Genomic DNA, 20571 nt, shown 5'->3' with positions numbered 1-20571 from the left:
AACACTGAGCATTGTTATAATGAGAACTAGCAGCTTTACAGAAGCTCACAGACAACTATTCAAAAAAGAGGCTTGCATGTGTGAACACTTCCCATCTGTGCTGTTACACAAGTAAAAAAAAAACAGAACTAAAATTGATATTCTTGCACTAAAATAAATTAAAATGAAAAGGGCCGGATGGAAATAAATCAAAGCACTTTCAATGGCCCATGTCTATTTATTCGAAAACATTCAAGGCCTTGATTTTTTTTCCCTCTGTCAAATTCATAAACTTTCAAGGACCCATGGGAACCCTGGCCTGCATGCCGTTGTATGGTCTCTCAGCCTGGGTTGTCACGTCAGTGTACAGCTAAAACTAAAGCCTAGAGCAGTGCTTCTCAGTTCTCAACCTGTGGCACGGGTCCCACTGGTGGTACGTAACACGGGGCTTCCTCTCTTATACTTCCTATGTAGTAATTCATGGGGTGGTACTTGGTAAAGGTTGAGAACCACTGGACTTGATCACTCAGCTAACATAGAACCATGAAAGTCAGTGTTTTAAGATAGCAAGTACTACTTTGACTAACAATTTGTCCGATTGCTTTTCCTCCTTCTCCCTCATTAAAAATGCCACTCTGTAAATATGCAAATATTGTTTATGTTTAAAGTTTAACTGCTGAATACCAGACAGGGATTGGCTCCAAGTATTTTGTGATGTAACAAATCATGCTTGTAGGAAATGGCCTTTTCAGTGAGCAGAGGAACGTTCCACTTTCAGCAGATGATTGTGGATACAAACGCTGCAGAGTCAGACACGCATCTCTTCTCTTCGTTGTGCAACCATCTGTTGCACAGGATAGTGTCACATGATCCCCAACCCAGCGATCACGTGACACTATCCTGGCATTCTATTGGCTGTGGATCTATGGCAAGATTGTTGCACAACAAACCTGAGAGAAGAGAAGAGATTCAAGAGCAGAAGTTTGAAGAGCGCACAGAAGCAGTTTGAAGGGGGAGGGGAGGACATTTGCATCCAGGCACAGAGTTTGAGCACAGAGGAAATGTAAGTGTGAGAAGGGGATGTTTCAGTGCGAGTGCAGGAAATCTGTGCAAGCAGAAAACCTTTGAGTGTGAGAGTACAGTTTGAGGACAAGCAGAGCAAATTTAAACACAGGCGGGGGCTTTTTGAGTCCAAGGGTGCAAAATGTGAAATTGATCAATCATGCTCTCAAATTGCTTGAACAACCTCTTGCATTTAGAAAATAATAATTCATAGTCATTCCCTTAATGTTAATACACCAAAAATAAAAAATAAAGATTGTTTACAAGTCCCAAACCTCAAGCCCAAGTCAAGTCTCAAGTCTTTGAGGACTAGTCTCAAGTCACTGTGTGTGCGTGTGACCTAAGTGCGGCTCAAGTCCAACTTGGAAAGTCCCAAGTCCAAGCCCCCATCCCCATCGTGGGATAAAAAAAAATAATCTCACCCAATAAAAATGATCAATTCTCATCAAAAAGCTCACAAAACAGCCAGTAAAGTACTCATTTAGGTGGGACCAACCAATTGGCTCTGAGAGCTGTTTATGAGCAGCTAAACCCCCAGCAACTTGTCTGAGCTGGAGATACCAACTGTTTGACTGCAGTCTTTCTGCCTCTAAACACCTTACATTATGTTGAGTTAAGATGGTATGATATAGAAAATGATTGTTCAAACAAATGTATGTCCAATTTATTTATTTATATTGTGTATTCCTAAAACCAAAAAGGAACGATGAGTTGACTTATAGTAAAGTTGCGGACCAGTGATGTCATTTGTGCATGAATGACATCACTGGTCCGTAGTCCACAACTTAACTCAAATCCATTCTCAATAACTGTCAGACCAAATGAATGCCTGCAAAAGTGTTTACAGTTTGCGGATGTGTGAGATTATGTGAAACTAAGTCAGCATTGAAAATTGGCAGTGTCCCTTTAAGTTTTTATGAGAACATAAAAAAAGTATATATATATATATACACACATACATACATACACATACATACATATACACACACACACACACATACATACATACATATATATACATACACCACCAAAACACCCCACAGGAGAAAAAGGCAGACTAGTAATTTCAGCGATTTGCCCTTTGCCAGAGTCTTCAGAGGTCAAACTTTCTACCAGTAATTTCAAATCATTGATTTTTGTGTTCTTCACCAGAGTCTTCTTCAGACAGGTGTTTTTTTTTGGTGTAGTTTTCCTGTTTCCTGCCGGGCCACGCCCCCCCCCCCCCCACCACCACCATATTCGCTTGTAGTCTCGTCGCTGCGGCTTGATTGGCTGTCCTGCTGTCTTTCCCTTTTGGATTGGTCGATTTGGAAATTGGCCCGTCCTCTCGTCGCTGTCGTCCGCCGCCAGGTACCAGGTATCCCAGCATGATTTGGAAGGTGCTGAGAGACGTATCCAATACAAAAATGAATGGGCAGCGGCGCCGGCGACTACAAGCGAGTGAATGTGTTTACAGTTGTCCGTCATGGCGGCGCGCAGGATTTCCAGTGTGTCATGTGCCTTCTTCATACCTCTGTTGGCTGCTGGGTCTGGGGGGGAATGTTGCTCTGTAACAGATGTGAATGTATTGTCACTGTTCTAATACTGCTATACAAACTTCTTAGCTCAACTTTTTTTTTTTATCAATATCCCCCCCCCCCCCCCCCCCCCGATTTTTTATGCCATTTTTATCCCCCATTACTGCGAATTCAATTTATGTATCCTGGTTGCTACTCCACCCTCTGCCGATCTGGGGAGAGCCGAAACTGGCTCCATGCTTCCTCCGAGACATGGGCAGTTAGCCAGCCGCTTCTTTTCACCTGACAGAGGAAGCTTCACCTGTAGGACATAGCACGTGGGAGGTTCCCGCTATTCCAACCAGTTCCCCTCCCTCTGAACAGGCGCCCTTAACGACCAGAGGAGGAACCACATTAGCAACCAGGATATTGCATGTTTTGGTGAAGGGGGTTCCTATATGAAGGAAACCCCCGGGAGGCACGGGGAGAACATGCAAACTCCACACAGAAAGGCCCTTTTGATGACCCCACCCGGGCGGTGGGCACTCGAGGACATGCAGACGGGCACGCATTCCTTCAGCGTTCACAGCGTCCCAGGTGGGAATCGAACCCAGGACCTTCGAGCTGTGAGGCGACAGTGCTTACCACTGCCCCCTTCTTAGCTCAACTTAATGATAAAATACATTTTCAAGTTCTTTATGAGACACGACACTTGATTGTTCAATAAATGTTGATCCAGTACACACGCATCATCTGATTTGCAGTATTTACATTTTGTCCTATTTGATCAATTGTCTGTTGTTTCTGAAGTAGGGCTGGGTAATATGGTTGAAATCAATACAGGGTTGCCACTCTTTTGCTATGAGACTTCCTGCATTTTTCAAGGACAAATTATTTCAAAATGGCAGGATCCAGAAGAGCTCTATGTGCCCAGTTGAGAACGGGTACCTTCCCTCTGGCTATTGAGGTGGGCAGGTTCAATTCTATTGCTGAGGAGGAGAGACTTTGTACTGTATGTGAACTAGGGGTTGTGGAAGATGAATTTCATTTTTTGTTTCATTGTACGCTATATGAGGAACGAAGATTGCCTCTTATTTCAGCTCATGCAAAATAAGAAACCTGAACTATTTTGGTCAGGACATGATGCTAAGTTGGAATGGCTATTCAGAGATGAAGTCTTCAGTTGGGCCAGGTTTATTGGGAGTGCTTGGAAACTCAGAATGGAGAAGTTGTTTATCTGAATATACGACTCTGTCTTGTCTTGTTTATGTTTGAGCTTTTTGTAGCTTGTTTGTTGATTTGTTTGTATTGTCGAACTTGAATGATTTGTGTCTTGTAAGCCCAGGAATATGGTGCATGACACAGAAATAAAACGTATCTATCTATCTATCTGCAGGCCAATAATTCACAGAGATCCTCACATACACCAGTCTCATGAGTCCCATGAGGCATTTCTGCTTGCAGCCTATGCAGAGTGATACTGTAGAGTGCACACTGCAGAGTGATACTGTAGAGTGCACACTGCAGAGTGATACTGTAGAGTGCACACTGCAGAGTGATCCTGTAGAGTGCACACTGCAGAGTGATACTGTAGAATAGGAAGAAACTGTATCAAGCTTGGCCCAGCAATTTTGAGACGACGCAGCGCACGAGGCTCAAACTCAAGAGTTTCCGCTAGGCTAAATTCAAGCACTTTTAAGGACATCTTTTATAAATCCGAGCACTTTCAAGTACTTTTTTTTTATATTGAAATTCAAGTACTTTCCAGACATGTGGCAACCCTGTCAATATTTTTTATTTTTCTCAATATCAATAGGTATCATTTATGTATGCAAAATGAATGATCAAATTAATGTTCATCCCATTGAACTGAATGGTGATATTATTAGGTGCGATTCAATCTGGGAAGCCATCGGTTAAAAAAGTAATGAAATGAAAATGTTTTTAACCTCTGCCAGGGCATGCTCGTCCTTTCAATACCTGAATAACCGGAACTCAACGCCGAGGCTCTCCGCCACGCCCCTTTATGCTCATTTCAACCACTCTATTGTGTTCTTCATGTGTGTACAGTCCGCCCAGCAACAGCACTGCAAAAGACAAGAAGAAGAAGAACAATTATTTCTCCTTTATTTAGACAGGTAAAAAATCTCATTGCGACACAATCTGGGAACCCATCGGTTAAACAAAAAACAAAAAAAATATTTTTTTTCTCTTTCAAATATACATACTACTGCATGCGCTGGGACACGTCATCAGTGATGTTAACTGGGGTCGTGAGGTGTTTTGGGTCTGTCAACATCATACACCCTCGCCCAGTAGACCCAGCTGAGGCCGATTACGACCCACGTCCCAGAAACAGCCGCTCACGGGTCAGCCTTCCTACTCTGTCTGCAACGTTGCCCGCGGAAGGGTTGATCACGCCCAATCCGCTGCAATAGAGTTTAGTGCTACACCGCAGCATTGAAAGACCTTCGGTGCATGGAGGTCTAAGGCCCTGTGGGGTGATTCCAGGCCGGGCACCTCCTTCGTCTCACCAGAACCTCCCGTGGAAGAAGGCAATCCTACCATGCCGTACCATGGGCAGGGAGGATGCCTCAACTTCGCTCTAGCCTGAAGGACCCCAGGCCGCGCCAATCTTTGCGCAGATTTTCAGGAGGCTGATCCGTAGCGGTTGTGGATTTCTCCCTCACGAGAGAGCCAGGCTGGGGTGCTAAAACCCATCCCGTACCGGATGCCGTCTCTCCGACCGTCAACTGTCTCTCCAGCTTGTCACCAAACTATACTTGGTTGTCACCTAGTCTATTCCTAAGTGTCACTGGCCAGGGGGAGCCAGGATTTTAGTTTCAAATATACATACTACAGCATGCGCGGGGACGCGTCATCAGTGATGTTAACTGGGGTCGTGAGGTGTTTCAGGTCTGTCAACATCATACACCATCTCTAACCTCTGGGGGCAGGCTCATTTCATGTGTGTGCAAACTCAAGGGGCTCCGTCAGCAGTAGGGATGCAGCGGTATGAGTTTTTGACGATATGATAACCTTGGACAAAAATACCACGGTTTTGCGGTATTGCGGACCTTTATGTGCGGACCATCTGTGTTTTTACAATAGCCTAAATATTCCCATACAGCCGACTCGTCTTTTTAGATGGGGGAAAGTTCAGGGGGGTCCTTGTGTTCTCCTGTGTGGGAAGCTAAAATCTTGATCACTATTCATATTTGATTAAGTGCGCAGCTCTAACACAAACTGTATAAAAGGCACTGGTTATAACACCATGCACATACCTTTGTCCTTGATATAGCATCTGCAGACTCATTCTGGGTGATGCCACTCTCGTCTGGCTCCATCTGAACAGGTGCCCCCGGGCAGTCTTCTGCTGGGCCCGTGGACAGGATTTCACTCTGGTACGGTGACTGTCGCATTTGGCGAAGCCTCTCTTGCTTGCGCTTGGCGACGCTCAGGCGGCACTTTGAGAGGTAGATGTGATTCTTGACGTCTTTGATTCGAGGGTAGTAGGCTCTGTCCAGCTCGCTGGGGGCGGCGGTGTTGGTCATCCTGGTCTTCACGAGGTGCCTCAGCGTGGCTTGGACCTCCCGGCTGCGCGTCACCCCCTCGCCGACCAGCCGCTCGATCCACTGAGTGAGCGTGGGATGGATCCTCTGGGCCGGTCCGGAGAGCCCGGCTCCGATCTTGTGCTTCGTGTGCGCCTCGTTCAGCGGCAGCTCCATGTAGTATCGGTTTTCAAAGTCCATCTGCTTTCCTTCTTTCATGTCTTCCAGCACTCTTTCTTTCATCTTCTTCTGCTCCCTGCACCTGTTCTTCTGCGAGGTGACGGCATACTGAGGAAACCGGCAGATCTGTTTGATGGTGATCTTCGCTTCGCACCCCATCTTCCTCGTGTCTTTCCGGCCGTGTGCATAGTCCTGGTCCGACACATTGGCTGGGCGCAGTTTGATGGGTCCAAACTGACACTCCAGAACCTTACTGCCACCGAAAAGGAAGGGGACGCCATCGTCGGGGATGTACGGACTGACGGACTTGGAGTAAAAGATGGAGCGAGGGCTGAACTTGAACTTCTCCTTGTCCACCTTTGCTGGGTTGTACTGCAGAGACGAGGAGTTGCGCACGCTGAACGTCGTCGTCGTGACCCGTTTGTGCAGCTCGAGCACAGTGGAAACACTGGCCTCGTTGGCGACATGGCCATAAATGTAATTGCCCTCGACGTAGTGGTCATTTAGGAATTTGTTCCATTCGACAGCATTCATACTCTCCTCTGATTCCTCCATGCTGTAAAGAAACAAAGATGTTGTTAATGCTGTATTATAATATCGCTGAACTTCAAGGGTGTGCTTTACCGGTAATCAACCCACTTTGTATCATCAATAATCTCGGTAATATGAGCACATGGGCAGTGTTTACCTTCTCTCTGTTTTACGGGAGATAAATGCTCCTGCTCCTGTCTGCAGAAACTCCACCCTGCCAGCTGCAAGTCATTAAGGCTCGTTAAGGCTCTCCATGTGGATGTGCGCATACATGAAAACATTTAAATCAACAATAGCAGCCGCCCTCGGAGCAGATTACACGTCTCCAGCAGAACGTCCGCAGCTCCGTTGTGACGCAAAACGCGCCAGAACGGAGCGCTTTGCCAGAGGAGGAAATGGGAGCTCTCCATGAGGAAAACACAGATAGAGGTAAACACTGCCCATGTGCTTATATGACCGAGATTATTAATGATACAAAGTGGGTTAATTACCGGTAAAGCCATCCTTTAAGTAAAACTAGTTTTTACAAGCATTTTACAAAACCAAGGAAAAAATGAATGCAGTTATTTTTTATTTGACAGTGTTTTGGCTATATACATTTTGCAGCGACGGCTCGTGTTATGCTGAGTTGTGCCTACCCGCCGAGAATTGCATGCACGTCGCTCAATTTTTTTGTACATGGTCATACAGGCACAACTCACTCAATACTCTAAAAGTACAGAATGAAATGTTTTGCAGTTTGTTTCTGGTTTTACCTTGATATAAAAATGATTTAGGATGCGAAAGGGAGGACGGAAACAGCTATTATCATATTATTATTATATTGCATTCTGTTATTTCCTCGTATATCATTTGAACTATTTTTGTGACTAATACTATCGTTTTCTAGACCCTTGGATGTGATACATTCTGGTGATATTTTTGATACTTAATGCTGCGTCTAAAGATGTATATATTTTCTTTGATATTTATACTGCTGTTGAAACCTAATGCAAGCAAGCTCCACCTCCTAGCCACTAGCCAGAGTCGAGTGTACTAGGGATGCCACGGTGTCGGTGTGCACATTTTCCCACCGCGTAATAAACACGTGACAACACCGGTTTTACCGGTGACACAGTATAAATAAAGATTTTAAATAAAGCTACAGAGATCCTCTGCCTCTCCCCTCCCCTCCCCTCCCTGCTGCTGCTCACTCGCGAGTCGTGCGTTCACAAGTTACTGCGCTGGCTGGCTGAAGCCCTCGCATAACTCAGCACACCTTTTCAGACCCTCCTGGAGAAAAGAGACGAACAGCGACAAGAACTAAAGCGCGAATTATGCTCGAGCGAAATCGACGGCACTGAGGGGGTCGCCGCAGCTGGGCGTCCTATCGGCGCAGCTCGGCGTAGGGGGCGTGCAGCTCCTCGAAAATGTGACTCCGCGGCGTCAACTCATTGTTGTGAGGAATGAGGAAATGCCATTTCCTCATTTTACAGTGCTTGTCCCTCATCTAGCAAAGCCTTCTGCAGGCTCACCGGAATGAGTTTTGAAATGGAGGGACAATAAAATGTTCCCCCACCGACATGATTGCAAGTTCTTGGTAAACGACAAGAGAACGTTTTGGACGAGGTACGTTCGAGTATGTACAGTCTCGCTGGCGGCGACAAGACTCCAAGTCGAGGTTGCGCAGAACCTTGACGGGCGCTTTACAGCGACTTCAGCGACAAGTCTTGGGATTTTTTCTGGCCATGGGATTAACATTACCAGCAAGCAGCAGTAAACCAGACAATGATGATAGGTGAGTAGCATGTGGTTTTATCATAGCTAAGTCCGATAGCATCAATGCTAGCAGACTTTTAGTCATGGTATTAGCATCAATGCTAGCAGACTTTTAGCTGTGGTACTAAAACTACATTTCCAGAGATGGCAGTGACAGCAGAATACACACATGCTTAGATAAGGGTCTTATGAGGGGGGGGTTGTGTTCACAACATGTACAACTAACGTAGTAACTTGCTGGTCTAACCAGAGAGATATGATGAACGTCGGAGCCAAACTCAGACAGCCCAGATAGGACTGAGGGAGCGCTTGTAATTGACACCGGCGCACGCTGAAACTGGCACGAGCGGGCAGAGTTTTGTTCTTTCATTTTTTCCTTCTAAAAATGAACGGTGTTACCGGTGGGCATGTTATATAATCGGTGTATGCCCAACCACCGTGTAACACCGACTACCGCAGCAAGCCTAGAGTGTACCCATGAATTTGTCTATATAAACACAGTGTTTCCCACAGGATTTTGAGAATTTGTGGTGGGGGCCCGCAGACCCCCTAGGGGGGTGCGGGGGCATGCCCCCCCGCGAGATTTTTTTAAACATTTTAAAGTAAAATGGATGAATTTGGTGTACTTTGAGAAAGCTTAAGAGCAAAATTAAAAGGCTAGATCTATGAAGAACATGTCATCATTACTGTGCTGTGGGTTTACAATGACAAACTAAATTTCTCCCTATAGGTCAGGGATACTCAACTTGCTTTGCCACTTTCGTGAAATGATAGAAGGCGAGGGGCCAGTTAATAAACAAACAATATACATTTTTCTGTAGCGGATTGTAGGTTTTTGGGGTGTCAGCCGGAGTTTAGGCTGACAGTGTTGTGCACACCGGATAGTTAGTTAGGTTAAGTTAGTTGGGTTAAGTACTGTACATACATAAGTGCCTGGGTAGCGAGCAGATGGCGGTATTTGACAATTTAGCAGCTAAATCATAGATTATTGAAAGATATTCCATATTCCAGACTGAAATGCTATAACAGAAGTATTGGCCAGAATGACATGAACATTTATTGGACACTTATTCAGCGGATATCTTGCATGTTGCGTTCAGGTGCACTGTGTAAAAAAAAAAAAAAAAAATTTTTTTTTTTTTTTTTTTTGGTCAACATCTTATTGTGGCGGTCAAAATATTATTGTGGCAGCCCGCCACCAATTCCTTTATGTATGGGAAACACTGCAAACACTTCCTGGCATGCGTGTATGTCAGTCACCTGACAAAGATCTGTTTGAGGATCGAAACATTATAAATAAATTAACTTTTTGGGGGGCATAAGATCAGAGTTGTCAGCCCTTCTTCAGCATTAGCATGTGAGCATACATAAAAGCGGTTCTCTCTTGTTCTTCTGCTTCGTCTTATGAGCATACACACCTGGCTTCGTTGGTTCCACCTTCTCTCCTCCTGAACCTGGTCTCCTCCTGCACCTCCTCCTCCTCCTGACACAGAACACACAGTTACAAACACGGATGAGGAATACTTATGGAAGGACAATTGTCCTGATACCAAGCAGGGACGTCCACAGATAGACCCCAGGTGGCGCCCGAGCACCTGCCCGTTTGGCCTCTGAAGGATAAGTGCCCTTTTTGCAAGACACGTCTGGGGCCAACATGACTGTGTTTCAGAGCCTCTAGCCACCTAAAAACTGACCCGTTTTTAAAGCTAGGGTGAAGATACTGATATCCTCCAAAACTAGAATGCCTAATGCAGTGATACTCAACTGGCGGCCCGCGATGGAATTGCATTTTTTTTTTTTTTTTTACAGTGCACCTGAACGCAACACGCATTGAGAGAGGCAGGACACATATTTATTTTTTAAATGAAGCTCATATAGCCAATTTTCTCATTTTCACCTTTTAATAAACATTAAAACAACATGTATGGATAACAACTTAAACAGTTATATAGCCTATTTCTCAAAAACTAAAGGGCCTAAATAAATCTAAAGAAGAATACATTAACAAATGAAATTAACATTGGAATTTAGATGGGGAAAAAACGACTGCTCGACTCGAGGAATTGCCATCGACTCAGGGGTCTCTCGACTGATGACTCGACTATTCAACTCTTAGAGGACAGCCCTAATTGTGACATCATCAGTGATGTCATAGGCATTATGACATCATCAGTGACAGTGATGTCATCAGTTGGGCAATTGTGCGCTGTGCATGCCAATAGAGCAGGCGAGGCCATGCAGCAGCTGAGCTGTGGGCGAGGCCGCGCAGCGACTGAGCTGCGTGCTAGGGTTTTGGCCTAGTGTGGATATGACGACTACCATAAGGGGGTGAATGCAATTAATAGAACAGCTAGAACAGAATGACATTTTACTGTAATGCAGCCTTTAAAACTAGGAAAAGACAACACTTATTCCATATCACCATATCTAGTCTCATATCACAATATCGATATATTGTCCAGCCCTATTGCCAATCTCCTCGCTGATTTTCTCATTTGCTGATGTAGGTAAGATGTTAGTATTACATTTAGACTGTTTCATAACCAGATAAAAGTTCCTCATAGCTGCTTTAATAAAGTCAGACCTAGTGCTGCACATGTTATTGTGGACCTCTCCATCTCACCTCCTCATCAGAGTCGTCACTGCTCGTCTGCTTGTCGCTGTCGCCCAGCAGGTCCAACTCAATGAGCTGGCCGTCAGTCAGCTGATAGAGGTGGACGGTGGTGGTGCTCTCCTCTGGGGGCAGATCCACCCCGGATGCCTCCAGCTGCTGGGGCACACCAAATAATAATATTAATAATTTGTCTTATTTATAAAGTGCTTTTCAATGACCCAAAGACGCTGACACAGTATGAGTACATAGACAACAAGATAACAACAGGCAACAGTTAACACGTCGATCAGGTATCATTTCCACCACATTTTACTGCCCTGCACAGCTCGTCACCACTCGGCTCTAATCGTTTCGGCCCGATGGACGTTTTGCTTCCACCGCGGATCATCTGCCCCCACCCACCCCCGCCCACAGCTGGTCGTCATAGCGACCGCATATCTGTCCTTCGCTTATAGCCGAAGTAGGCTATAACATAACGTTACAATTAAATCCATCCACAGAACTTTTAAACTGTTTATGAAATACTGGTGCCTCTAAATGACCTACAGTGTACATGGGCAAATGTGACAAACGGCCAGGAGAATGGATATCACTTTGTAGTTAGTCAAACTCACAGGCATGCGCTGCACTGTGCAGGGACGGGAGAGGCGCAACAGAGTGAAGCCTGTACCCCGCGGCCTCTCACCAGGCAAGACCGCGGCTTCACCAAACACCCGCTGCGGCCTAGCGGAGCGCTGCAGCCTGCACTCAGCTACAGAGCTTCCTGGGCAGCGGACTTTTTCTCTCTCTCAGACAATTGAACACCCGCCACGATTTTATTTCACCGGAGGCGAAGGCAGCAACACAAAAGACTGATGGAAATATACATAACAGAAGAGAAGGTAAGTCCACTAAACTGGTATGCAGCCGCCAGCATTGCATTGACAGTCAGTAGACAGAGTAAACACGATTCTGCCTGACCAATCAGTCGTCAACAATGTTTTCACGTCACCGTATGAACCCGGGTTCACAGAATAGAACCACGACGAGGCAGGTACTAAAAGTAGCACGACTCGACCCCAATACAACCCGGGCTGGGATAGTTTTTAGTGGTGGAATGAGACCATTTATCGAGTCGAGCGGAGCGGGATCGCGCTACTACCTGCGGTGGAAATGGGCCATATGCAAACAGAGGGGAGGGAGGGAGAGTGTGGGAGGGACAGGTGACAGACAGAAGAGAGTGGAGGAAGTGGAAAAGGTAGAGCAGTGTGTTGCCACGCTGGAGAGCCTGGGTTCAAATCCCAGTGGGGCAATATTTTATTTTTTTGAAAAATGTAGCATAATTGTTAATTTGGACAGTTATTATATATAAAGCTGCTGAATACACATAGCAGAATAACTGAATATGCACATTCATGGTAACGTCATATTTCCACGTCAGCTAAGGTCCTGGCGTAGACGTCTAAAATCTAAATCATCCCCAAATCGGCTGTGATTGGTCCTCATGATGTAGCCTAATTTTGCTTGCTGGGTGATGTCTTTTTCTTTATTAAATCTCTTCTCTTGTCTTTCTGTGTTTCTCCGTTTAGAAATCTGCTATTTGCTTAGTTCTGTATGAACGGCTTATGATGGGAGAGGACTGTACAAGCCATCTGGGCTTCCATTCTCCCCCTGTATTATCCACTGTTCTTTGTATTTTGCTTGTTGTTGTCTTTTCTGCTTGTGCTAAATAAACTCAACATACATTTAATCATGACCTAAGCTGAAATAATAGGGAGCAACAATCAGTTCAACCGACTAATCATGCACCCCACTTCAAATTTAGATTTACAAAGTTAGATAGTAAGTAATCAAATAAAGACTTTTAGTACTGAAATCACATTAATTAAACTTTTTTTTTTTTTACATCTTCTGTACTTTTCGAGAAATCTCACTTTAAGTTTCATACTTTTTCCAAGCTTATGAAGCCAACCTGGTGTGTGTGACGTCATAATTCACTCTGACTTTTACAGACTGCACATTTCACACATTTTAAAACGGTGACAGTTTCACACACAATTTTAACACGACCTGCATATTATTATGCATCAAAGCCTTTCAGCTACGCTCTCACTCACCATGTCAAAATATAGCGTTCAGCGAAAGAAAAGTTTTGAGATCATTCACGTTTTGTTTTGGCATCTAATTGCTCCTCAAGATGGCGGCGGCCACAACAAAAACATTCCGTGGCTGAGTGCGATCCATGCATAGCCTCATTCTACAGGGGGAATCTGACAAATAAACGAGAAACGCGTGTGGGAAATGATCCCTAGAGACTCTACCTACCTCACGATTCCATGCAAAAGACGAAGAAAATCTATGTCGACGCATCCCGACCACGATCCTGACGAGCGCTTTCCTCCTCTGTCCAGCAAAAGTATCCCAAGTATATCTACTCGGCCTCCGTGCGACCGCAAGGCATTCTGGGGATGTGTGTAAAAGGGCACACAGCATGCTGGGTAGTGTAGTGCATGCCCTTGCAAAAGGTCGGCAACTGGCATGGCCCACTGACTACATTTCCCACAATGCGGTAAACCGCCAAGCTGGCTGGTGCGGTTGCGGACGTGTGTGACAGAAAGCAGTGAAATAAACGAGAACTCACTTTAAACACAAACATTTACTGTGATATTTCTCCATGTAGAGTTCAGCGTGTTCATATTAAGCAAGAAAAACGAGGGCAAATGGTGGAGGCGGGAGTCAGCACACACCACTCCTACAGGATGCTCAGAGAGGAGGAGAAAACAGTGAGCTCTCACTCTGCCTGCACTTCCGTGTGCCAATATAAATGACAAAACTGCGCCACACTTTGAGGAAATTTCATAGTATTCCATGATGTCACAAGCGTTTTCCTACCAATATGGCACTACAGTACACACGCCTCATTGGCTGTTTGTGTCACTTGATTGTAATCACCTGTTAATTGATTACAATCAAGATGGTAGGAACACACAACTACATTCAGCATCTAATGTTCCTGTTTTCTATAATGGCCACCAACGAGACACATACAGTATCTTGGTTCTTTCAGCTCATGGAAAGTGAAGGAGTAATGCACCTTTAAGCTGGTTTGCCAACCGCCATATAAACACTCAAAGAAGGAGGAGGGTCATGTTTATTGACTGAGTGATTTGTCTTCTCAACACACACGACCTTTGAAGCTAGCTAGCGCCTAGCAGCTCGGAGTGCTAGCCGACGCGGGGCGCTTGGTGGTCGGGTTGGTATGAAGCCGAGAGAGAGCAGCATGGTGCCAATCGCTCAGAGACTGGCGCGCCAGGCCCTGCTCACCTTCAGGTAACGTTAGGGATCAAACGATTCCCGGTCTAACGATACACCGTGCGCGTTATTCCTGCATTATGGCCAGTTAAATTGACCCACTTGACCTCTCTGTGGCCTTCTTACGAACCAACCAACACCTTTTTCATAAGAATTTCGTTTGCTAACGTGTGCTTATTGGGTAACATGTTTATGTAGTCCAGATATTAACACACACGTATTTTTCTTCAAAATACGACTACTGCTACTCACAAAGTCACCCAAAAGAGACATTTGGAGTGAGAATAAATAGGTGTGGTATGAGTGTGTGAAGAAGAGGGTAAAAGGTGCATAGTGATGTTAATTTTCTCAATTATCTTCAAACAACCTGCTCTTGCTTCTAATTATTTTTAAAGAAATTTAAAAATAAAAATGAGATTTTGAAATAACTTGCTCATGATTGTAAATTCACCTTATCTGGGTATGTGTACACTTACAGCATGTATTCTCACTGTATGTATTATGCTATATTTGGGGAAAGGGCTTGGGGATGAGCCAGGGAGAGCTTCTTATGTGTATGTAGGAGTGTATTTGTATATTGCTTGTTTTATGTAACACCTGTTTTTCTGCACATTTGTGCTAATAAGGACCCCCTCGAAAACGACATGGTTCATCTCAAGGGGTTTATCCTTCTAATAAATTGGAAATTTTATTTGTGGCTTTCAATATAAAACGTGGTGAAATGATTTCAGTGAGTGTATCAGTACTTTTGAGAACATTTCCAACACCTTTTAACAATACCGCGGTAATACTAATAACGTGATCATTTTGGTCACGATAATCCCAATATGAAATGTTCATACCTCTATGTCTCTACCTTCAGGACGCCCGCACCGCTCGCGCTGGGCGAGGCGGCTGGTAGAGCTTTCCTGGAGAACCACAGCGAGCTGAAGAGGCTGCTGACGGAGGTGCGAGCCGCCGACCTGAAGCTGGCGCCCCGCAGAGCCGGGGACGGCTCGCCCGGCGCGCCCCCCGTCACCTACATGCACATCATCGAGACAGATGCCTTCAGCATGGGCGTGTTCCTGCTGAAGAGCGGCGCCAGCATCCCTCTGCACGACCACCCGGGCATGCACGGCATGCTCAGGCTCATGTACGGCAAGGCCCGCATCAGCTGCTTCGACAGGTAGGCTAATAACGCCCATGGCACACCGATCAACCATTATCAATCAACTGTTGGATAATGTTTGATTGATCATGTGGCATGGGCTAATTAATCTGTTGAATCTGACCAAACATCTCCACACAAGGACAGACAGCCATGGCACACCAAACAACTACTGCTACTCACTCCCGCATTGGCGCCAGTGCGGGAATAGAAAGGGGCCCCCTCGGCTCCATTGGTGAAAATGCACTTCGGGATGCACCGATATGAACATTTTTGGACAATAACCGATATTAACATTTCTGTTATGGCCGATAACCGATGTTTACAGATGTCGATATAATCGGTAGAAAAACAAGTTTCTATGATAATCAAATTTTGTACAATAGAAATCTCTACGCGCGCTCGATTGTTAGGCGCGGCCACTGCGCGGCCTCGCCCGCCTGCCCTGCAGCTCGGTCGCTGTGTGGCCTCGCGCGCTCTATTGGCATGCGCAGGCAGCGCAGCGCACAATTGCTCAACTTTGCATCACTGATGACACAATTGACATAGTCATTGATGTCACTCACTGATGTCATCACCAAATGTCAACTTCGCATCACTGATGACATGACAATTAGGGCGGCTGTAGCTCAGGAGGTAGAGGGGTCGTCCACGAATCGCTTTGGATAAAAGAGGTCGGTGGTTCGATTCCCGGCTCCTCCAGTCTGCATGTCGAAGTGTTCTTGGGCAAGACACTGAACCCCAAATTGCTCCCGTTGGTGTGCCAGCACCCTGCGTGGTAACCTGCCGCCATCGGTGTGTGAATGGGTGAATGTACCTACTGACTGTAAAGCGCTTTGGATAAAAGCACTATATAAATGCAGGCCATTTACCATTTACCATGACAATTGCTATTATGACATCACTGATGTCACAATGCCTATGACATCATCAGTGCCTATAACATCATCAGTGATGTCATAAGATGATTTTGGTCAATAAAGATGTCGCTGTAAAAAATGGAAACTTGCTCCCTTTTATGATGCTGATGATACTGGAAACACATGTAAACACTGAATTTGAAAAAGGAACGTCTATTTCCAAAACCTTTGCATAAGCTCATAAATTGCCTGCGTTGTTTCAATATGAAAATTCTAACTGTTCTAACTGTATTTTGCTCATCGGACCGACACGGTAGATTAGAAAATGACTCACATCGGCCGATACAAAATGATTGCCGATATATCATGCATCCCTGACTAAATAAACTCGGCTTAACAGGTTGGACCGGCCGGCTGCCCAGGCTGCTTCCGTGTCCCGGGGCGGGGGCCGCCTGCGGGCCGTGCTCCGCTCCAGCGAGGAGTACACGGAGGAGAGCGCCCCCTGCATCCTCTCCCCGGACCGGGACAACCTGCACCGGATCGACGCCGTGGACGGGCCCGCGGCGTTCCTCGACATCCTGGCCCCGCCCTATGAGCCGCAAGACGGCAGGGACTGTCACTACTACAAGGTGCTGACGGAGCCAGAGGGCCAGCACACCGAGGACAAGGAGGTGTGGCTGATGGAGATCCCTCAGCCTTCAGAGTTCTGGTGCGGTGGGGAGCCCTACCCCGGCCCGGAGGTCTCCCTCTGAGGGTCCCCCCGCATGTCCCCTGTCCAGAGGACTCCGGAGGCGCACGAGGCCTTTGCCAGGCTGCGTCGGACTTGGCGGGACAAACTGGGATAAACCTTCACAGACCACGATTGAGTCTTCTTTGACAATAGAATGTGATGCTGTAGCCTGGGCCTCAGTCAGGATGCAGAATTCTCCGAAAATGGTCTTACAGCAGTGGTTCTCAACGTGAGGTCCGGGGACCACCAGGGGGGGGGGTCCCCCCAGCAATTTGATGAACTGTTAAACTTCACCAAGTTAACACAATTATATAACAGGAGAATGACTATTCTGCCTCACTGTTATCTCTCAACCTACAAATACAGATGGCATGGAATTCTGGACAAAATCATATCGAATGATAATATACAAATATTCTAAAGATTTGAGTCAGAGAAATCTCATAAGAAGAAGTATGAAAAAAGGTTGAGAATCACTGGTCTACAGCACAACTTTAGGGAAATTTAAGGTGACTTGAATGATTTTGCCCGGCAGAGGAAAAGCGGAAGCACTGTTTTGGGTGTTTTGCAAAGGCTATACAATACATTTTTGCACCTCGAATACTTTTGTTAGGACAGGAGATGAGGAAGATGATGAGGTCAGATACTGAACTTCATAATGAGGGTGCTCTTGGAAACGAGCTCATATAGGCCAGGATGTTGAGGATGGCCCTCATCTTCTACTTGAATCCCCAACTCTAAAAAAATGTCATTCCCCATCCGAGCAAAAAGCCTCCCCCAAAATATCAGCCATATACCGTGGAGCTCATGTCTAGATGTTGGCGTTGAAGGAGCGTTGGGGAAATAGTTGTGGTTTCTGAGTTTCTGAGTCAGTAAAAATGTCAGGACTGCGTGATGTCAGACATTTCGAAAAATCCTTATATAACTGAATCGTGATTGACCATCAAATATTTCACTTGGAGCAAAAAATAACAATCTTTATTTTTTGTTTTGTTTTTTTGCTCCAAGTGAAATGTTTTATGGTCACTTACGATTCAGTAGGTCACGGGTTGGCTTGGTTCCAGGCCAGCCTTAAAACTCTTTTTATATAAGGATTTTTTTTTCAAAATGTCTATGGAGAAAATGGATAGGAAACTCACTTCCGGGGCAAGAGACGTCACGTGACTTGAGCTCTATAGCGACAGCGAAGGAGAGAGAGGCTGCTTTGAGATCTGAAGGAAATGTTGCGTCGGGAGTTTGGAGACGGTGGGAATGTGGAGTATTAAGGGATTGTGTTCAAATAGAGAGCCAAAGAGAACGTCACTTCCCGCTTCAGCATGTGTACCAAGGGATTTCATCTGTTATTTTATTTTCCATTGACTTTTCGTAAAATACTTGTAAAAATAGTTTTACTTGGTCAAACCAAGTGATTCAGCTATGTTTAGAATCTGGAGAGACCATAGAACATTTCACTCAGACCAAAAAACAACAACAACATAGAAAAAATATTTTATTTAAATCCGCAATTTTTCTGAACGTTTTGGTCTGAGTGAAATGTTCTGTGGTCTCTCCTGTTTCTAAATATAACTGAACCGTTTGGTTTGAACAAGTACAACTATTTTTATACGCATTTTACGAAACTATTATCTATTGGAAAATAAATGGCGGATGAAAATCTCTGGTACGTATGCTGAAGAAGGAAGTGACGTTCACTTTGGCTCTCTATAAATCGGTTTGATTCCTATGTCACAGTCACATACAGTCACTTTGAAGTTCAAATCTCCAAAATGTCAATTTCTCAGTTCTCAGCATAACCACCACCTATTTTGGAGTTTATCCACTGAGGTCTTGAAAGCATTTCATGAAAGCATTTTTTGAACCGACTGAATTTAAAACATGAGAAAATCACCCAAACCGGAGTGAAAAAGTTTTCACATGACTGCAGCAGAAATGCTAAAAATAAATCGAACACAGTCGACGTGCTGTGGAGTGTTTTGGGTAAAAGCGTTGGTCGTGACAGATGTTCTGTTCTCAGTGTGGAGGACATGAAGGAGATCTAGATGTTTGAATGTCAGGAAGTGCCACTTCCACTCGGGTAAGAGTCAGTTGTCAACATAGCAGCTGTAAACACACTGTAAACAACACAGCATTAGTTTTGACATGTTTATAATCCACTGATGTTTGATGTTTCAACACGACTTGACCTTAAAATCTACTGAAATGAATAGCGAGTTTGTAGACGTCACGCACGGCCTTGGTGTTCGGTCTTCCTGGACCGTGTGAGTCTTCAGTTAATGTGAAAACGGGCAATTGACCAATACACTGACAGGTCAGTTAGGAGTTAGGACTGGACAAACTGTAGACTGGTCTTTTTGAAAGAGCAGTTGATTCTCAGGTCTATTGTGATTAAAAGACGATGAAACTGCGTGGTGATGTTGCGATTCTGACCTGCAGAAAAAAAGATAGGTTTCACTTTTTGGTGAAGTTACAATGTTAAAAAGAAACATCCATGTTTTTGACAATCTAAAGGTTTTATCACTGTTCAGGGTTCAGGTTGTGGTTAAGGAAAGGGGGTTAGGTATAACAACCATAAAACATAATTTGTGGAGCAAATTATCTGTTGCTAACCAGCATTCCCTCCATAAAGCAATGAATGAGTCTGAAGGCATGGTAGGAATTTAATTAAAAGATATATTAACATCTGCACCGCGTAACCGTAACTGATGCCTGTACTCTAAAAAATGATTGGTGGCATGAAAGCAAAGCACATTAAAGTTATGTGAAGTCCTTCTGACCGAACACAATCATTCTGTTCTGGGGGGAAATAATCATCTGAAATATTCGCCGATGCGTTCAAGGTTGCAAATTTGTTTGAAATGGATAAACCCCCCCCCCCCCCTTGAACCCAAACCTTACGTTCTCCACTGCTGCTCAACAGAATGTCATCTACAGAATCATGACTGAGACTGATGTAGTGTGTGTTTTGTCATTTCAATCAGGGCCAGAGCCCAGGATCTGATCCTGAACCAGAGCCCAGGATCTGATCCTGAAGTGAACCAGACCCCAGGATCTGATCCTGAACCAGTTGGTGTTAAATGAACAGTGTCCGTATCGATGCATTTTTGCCTGTAATGACGGCTTTCTGTCACTTCACATAAAATGTGTTTATTTTGCCTAAACGTGTCGACTTTATTTCCTAACATTTGAGGTCCTACTTGCTACTTACTGATGATGATGTTGACGGTAGATTTCCTTCTGTTTCTCTCTGGAATGTTGGGCAAAAAACGACTGCGAGGTCAATGGGGTCAGGCTCCTGTCTCAATATCATTGTTCAATGGAGGCTTCTGGCCTACAGGAGGCTGAACCAATACCAAGTTTACCAGCCATAGACGA

At 45.0% G+C, this 20571-nt stretch overlaps 2 protein-coding genes across 3 annotated transcripts; one reads left to right on the top strand and one right to left on the bottom strand.

The window, feature by feature from the left end:
• Positions 1 to 1444: 1444 nt before the first annotated feature.
• LOC310789301 (calcium-responsive transcription factor-like) lies at positions 1445 to 13591 on the bottom strand. Of its 2 annotated transcripts, none has more exons than XM_083650913.1 (6): positions 13476 to 13591; positions 11181 to 11327; positions 9976 to 10040; positions 5822 to 6824; positions 4518 to 4624; positions 1445 to 2588 (listed from the first exon to the last, which is right to left on the bottom strand). In XM_083650913.1, exons 1-5 carry the CDS (start codon positions 13518 to 13520, stop codon positions 4568 to 4570), a joined length of 1317 nt encoding a protein of 438 aa, XP_083507039.1. In that variant the 5' UTR covers positions 13521 to 13591; the 3' UTR covers positions 1445 to 2588; positions 4518 to 4567. The 2 variants fall into 2 exon arrangements, with proteins under 2 accessions (XP_083507039.1, XP_083507040.1); XM_083650914.1 differs by having other exon boundaries at positions 11181 to 11324; positions 13476 to 13570.
• A 787-nt stretch (positions 13592 to 14378) lies between these two features.
• Positions 14379 to 20311, top strand: adob (2-aminoethanethiol (cysteamine) dioxygenase b). Its single transcript, XM_083651081.1, has 3 exons — positions 14379 to 14480; positions 15325 to 15627; positions 16870 to 20311. The coding sequence occupies exons 1-3, from the start codon at positions 14410 to 14412 to the stop codon at positions 17219 to 17221; spliced, it is 726 nt and encodes a 241-aa protein (XP_083507207.1). The 5' UTR covers positions 14379 to 14409; the 3' UTR covers positions 17222 to 20311.
• The last annotated feature ends 260 nt before the right edge of the window (positions 20312 to 20571 follow it).

The sequence above is a fragment of the Poromitra crassiceps genome (genome assembly GCF_964638095.1).
Source record: "Poromitra crassiceps genome assembly, chromosome: 14".
Classification (NCBI taxonomy): Eukaryota; Metazoa; Chordata; class Actinopteri; order Beryciformes; family Melamphaidae; genus Poromitra; species Poromitra crassiceps.
The sequence above is the reverse complement of the archived record's forward strand: the minus strand, read 5'-3'. Positions and strand labels throughout refer to the sequence as shown.

Bases quoted from the DNA above. Each gene is read 5' to 3' on its own strand.
- LOC310789301 (XM_083650913.1), bottom strand. From the start codon at position 13,520: ATGCGTCGACATAGATTTTCTTCGTCTTTTGCATGGAATCGTGAG. The intron at 11,328-13,475 runs GTAGGTAGAGTC...GGTGTGCCCCAG, and splicing joins CTTTTGCATGGAATCGTGAG to CAGCTGGAGGCATCCGGGGT. The intron at 10,041-11,180 runs GTGAGATGGAGA...GTTCTGTGTCAG, and splicing joins GTGACGACTCTGATGAGGAG to GAGGAGGAGGAGGTGCAGGA.
- adob (XM_083651081.1), top strand. From the start codon at position 14,410: ATGAAGCCGAGAGAGAGCAGCATGGTGCCAATCGCTCAGAGACTGGCG. The intron at 14,481-15,324 runs GTAACGTTAGGG...CTCTACCTTCAG, and splicing joins CAGGCCCTGCTCACCTTCAG to GACGCCCGCACCGCTCGCGC. The intron at 15,628-16,869 runs GTAGGCTAATAA...TCGGCTTAACAG, and splicing joins CGCATCAGCTGCTTCGACAG to GTTGGACCGGCCGGCTGCCC.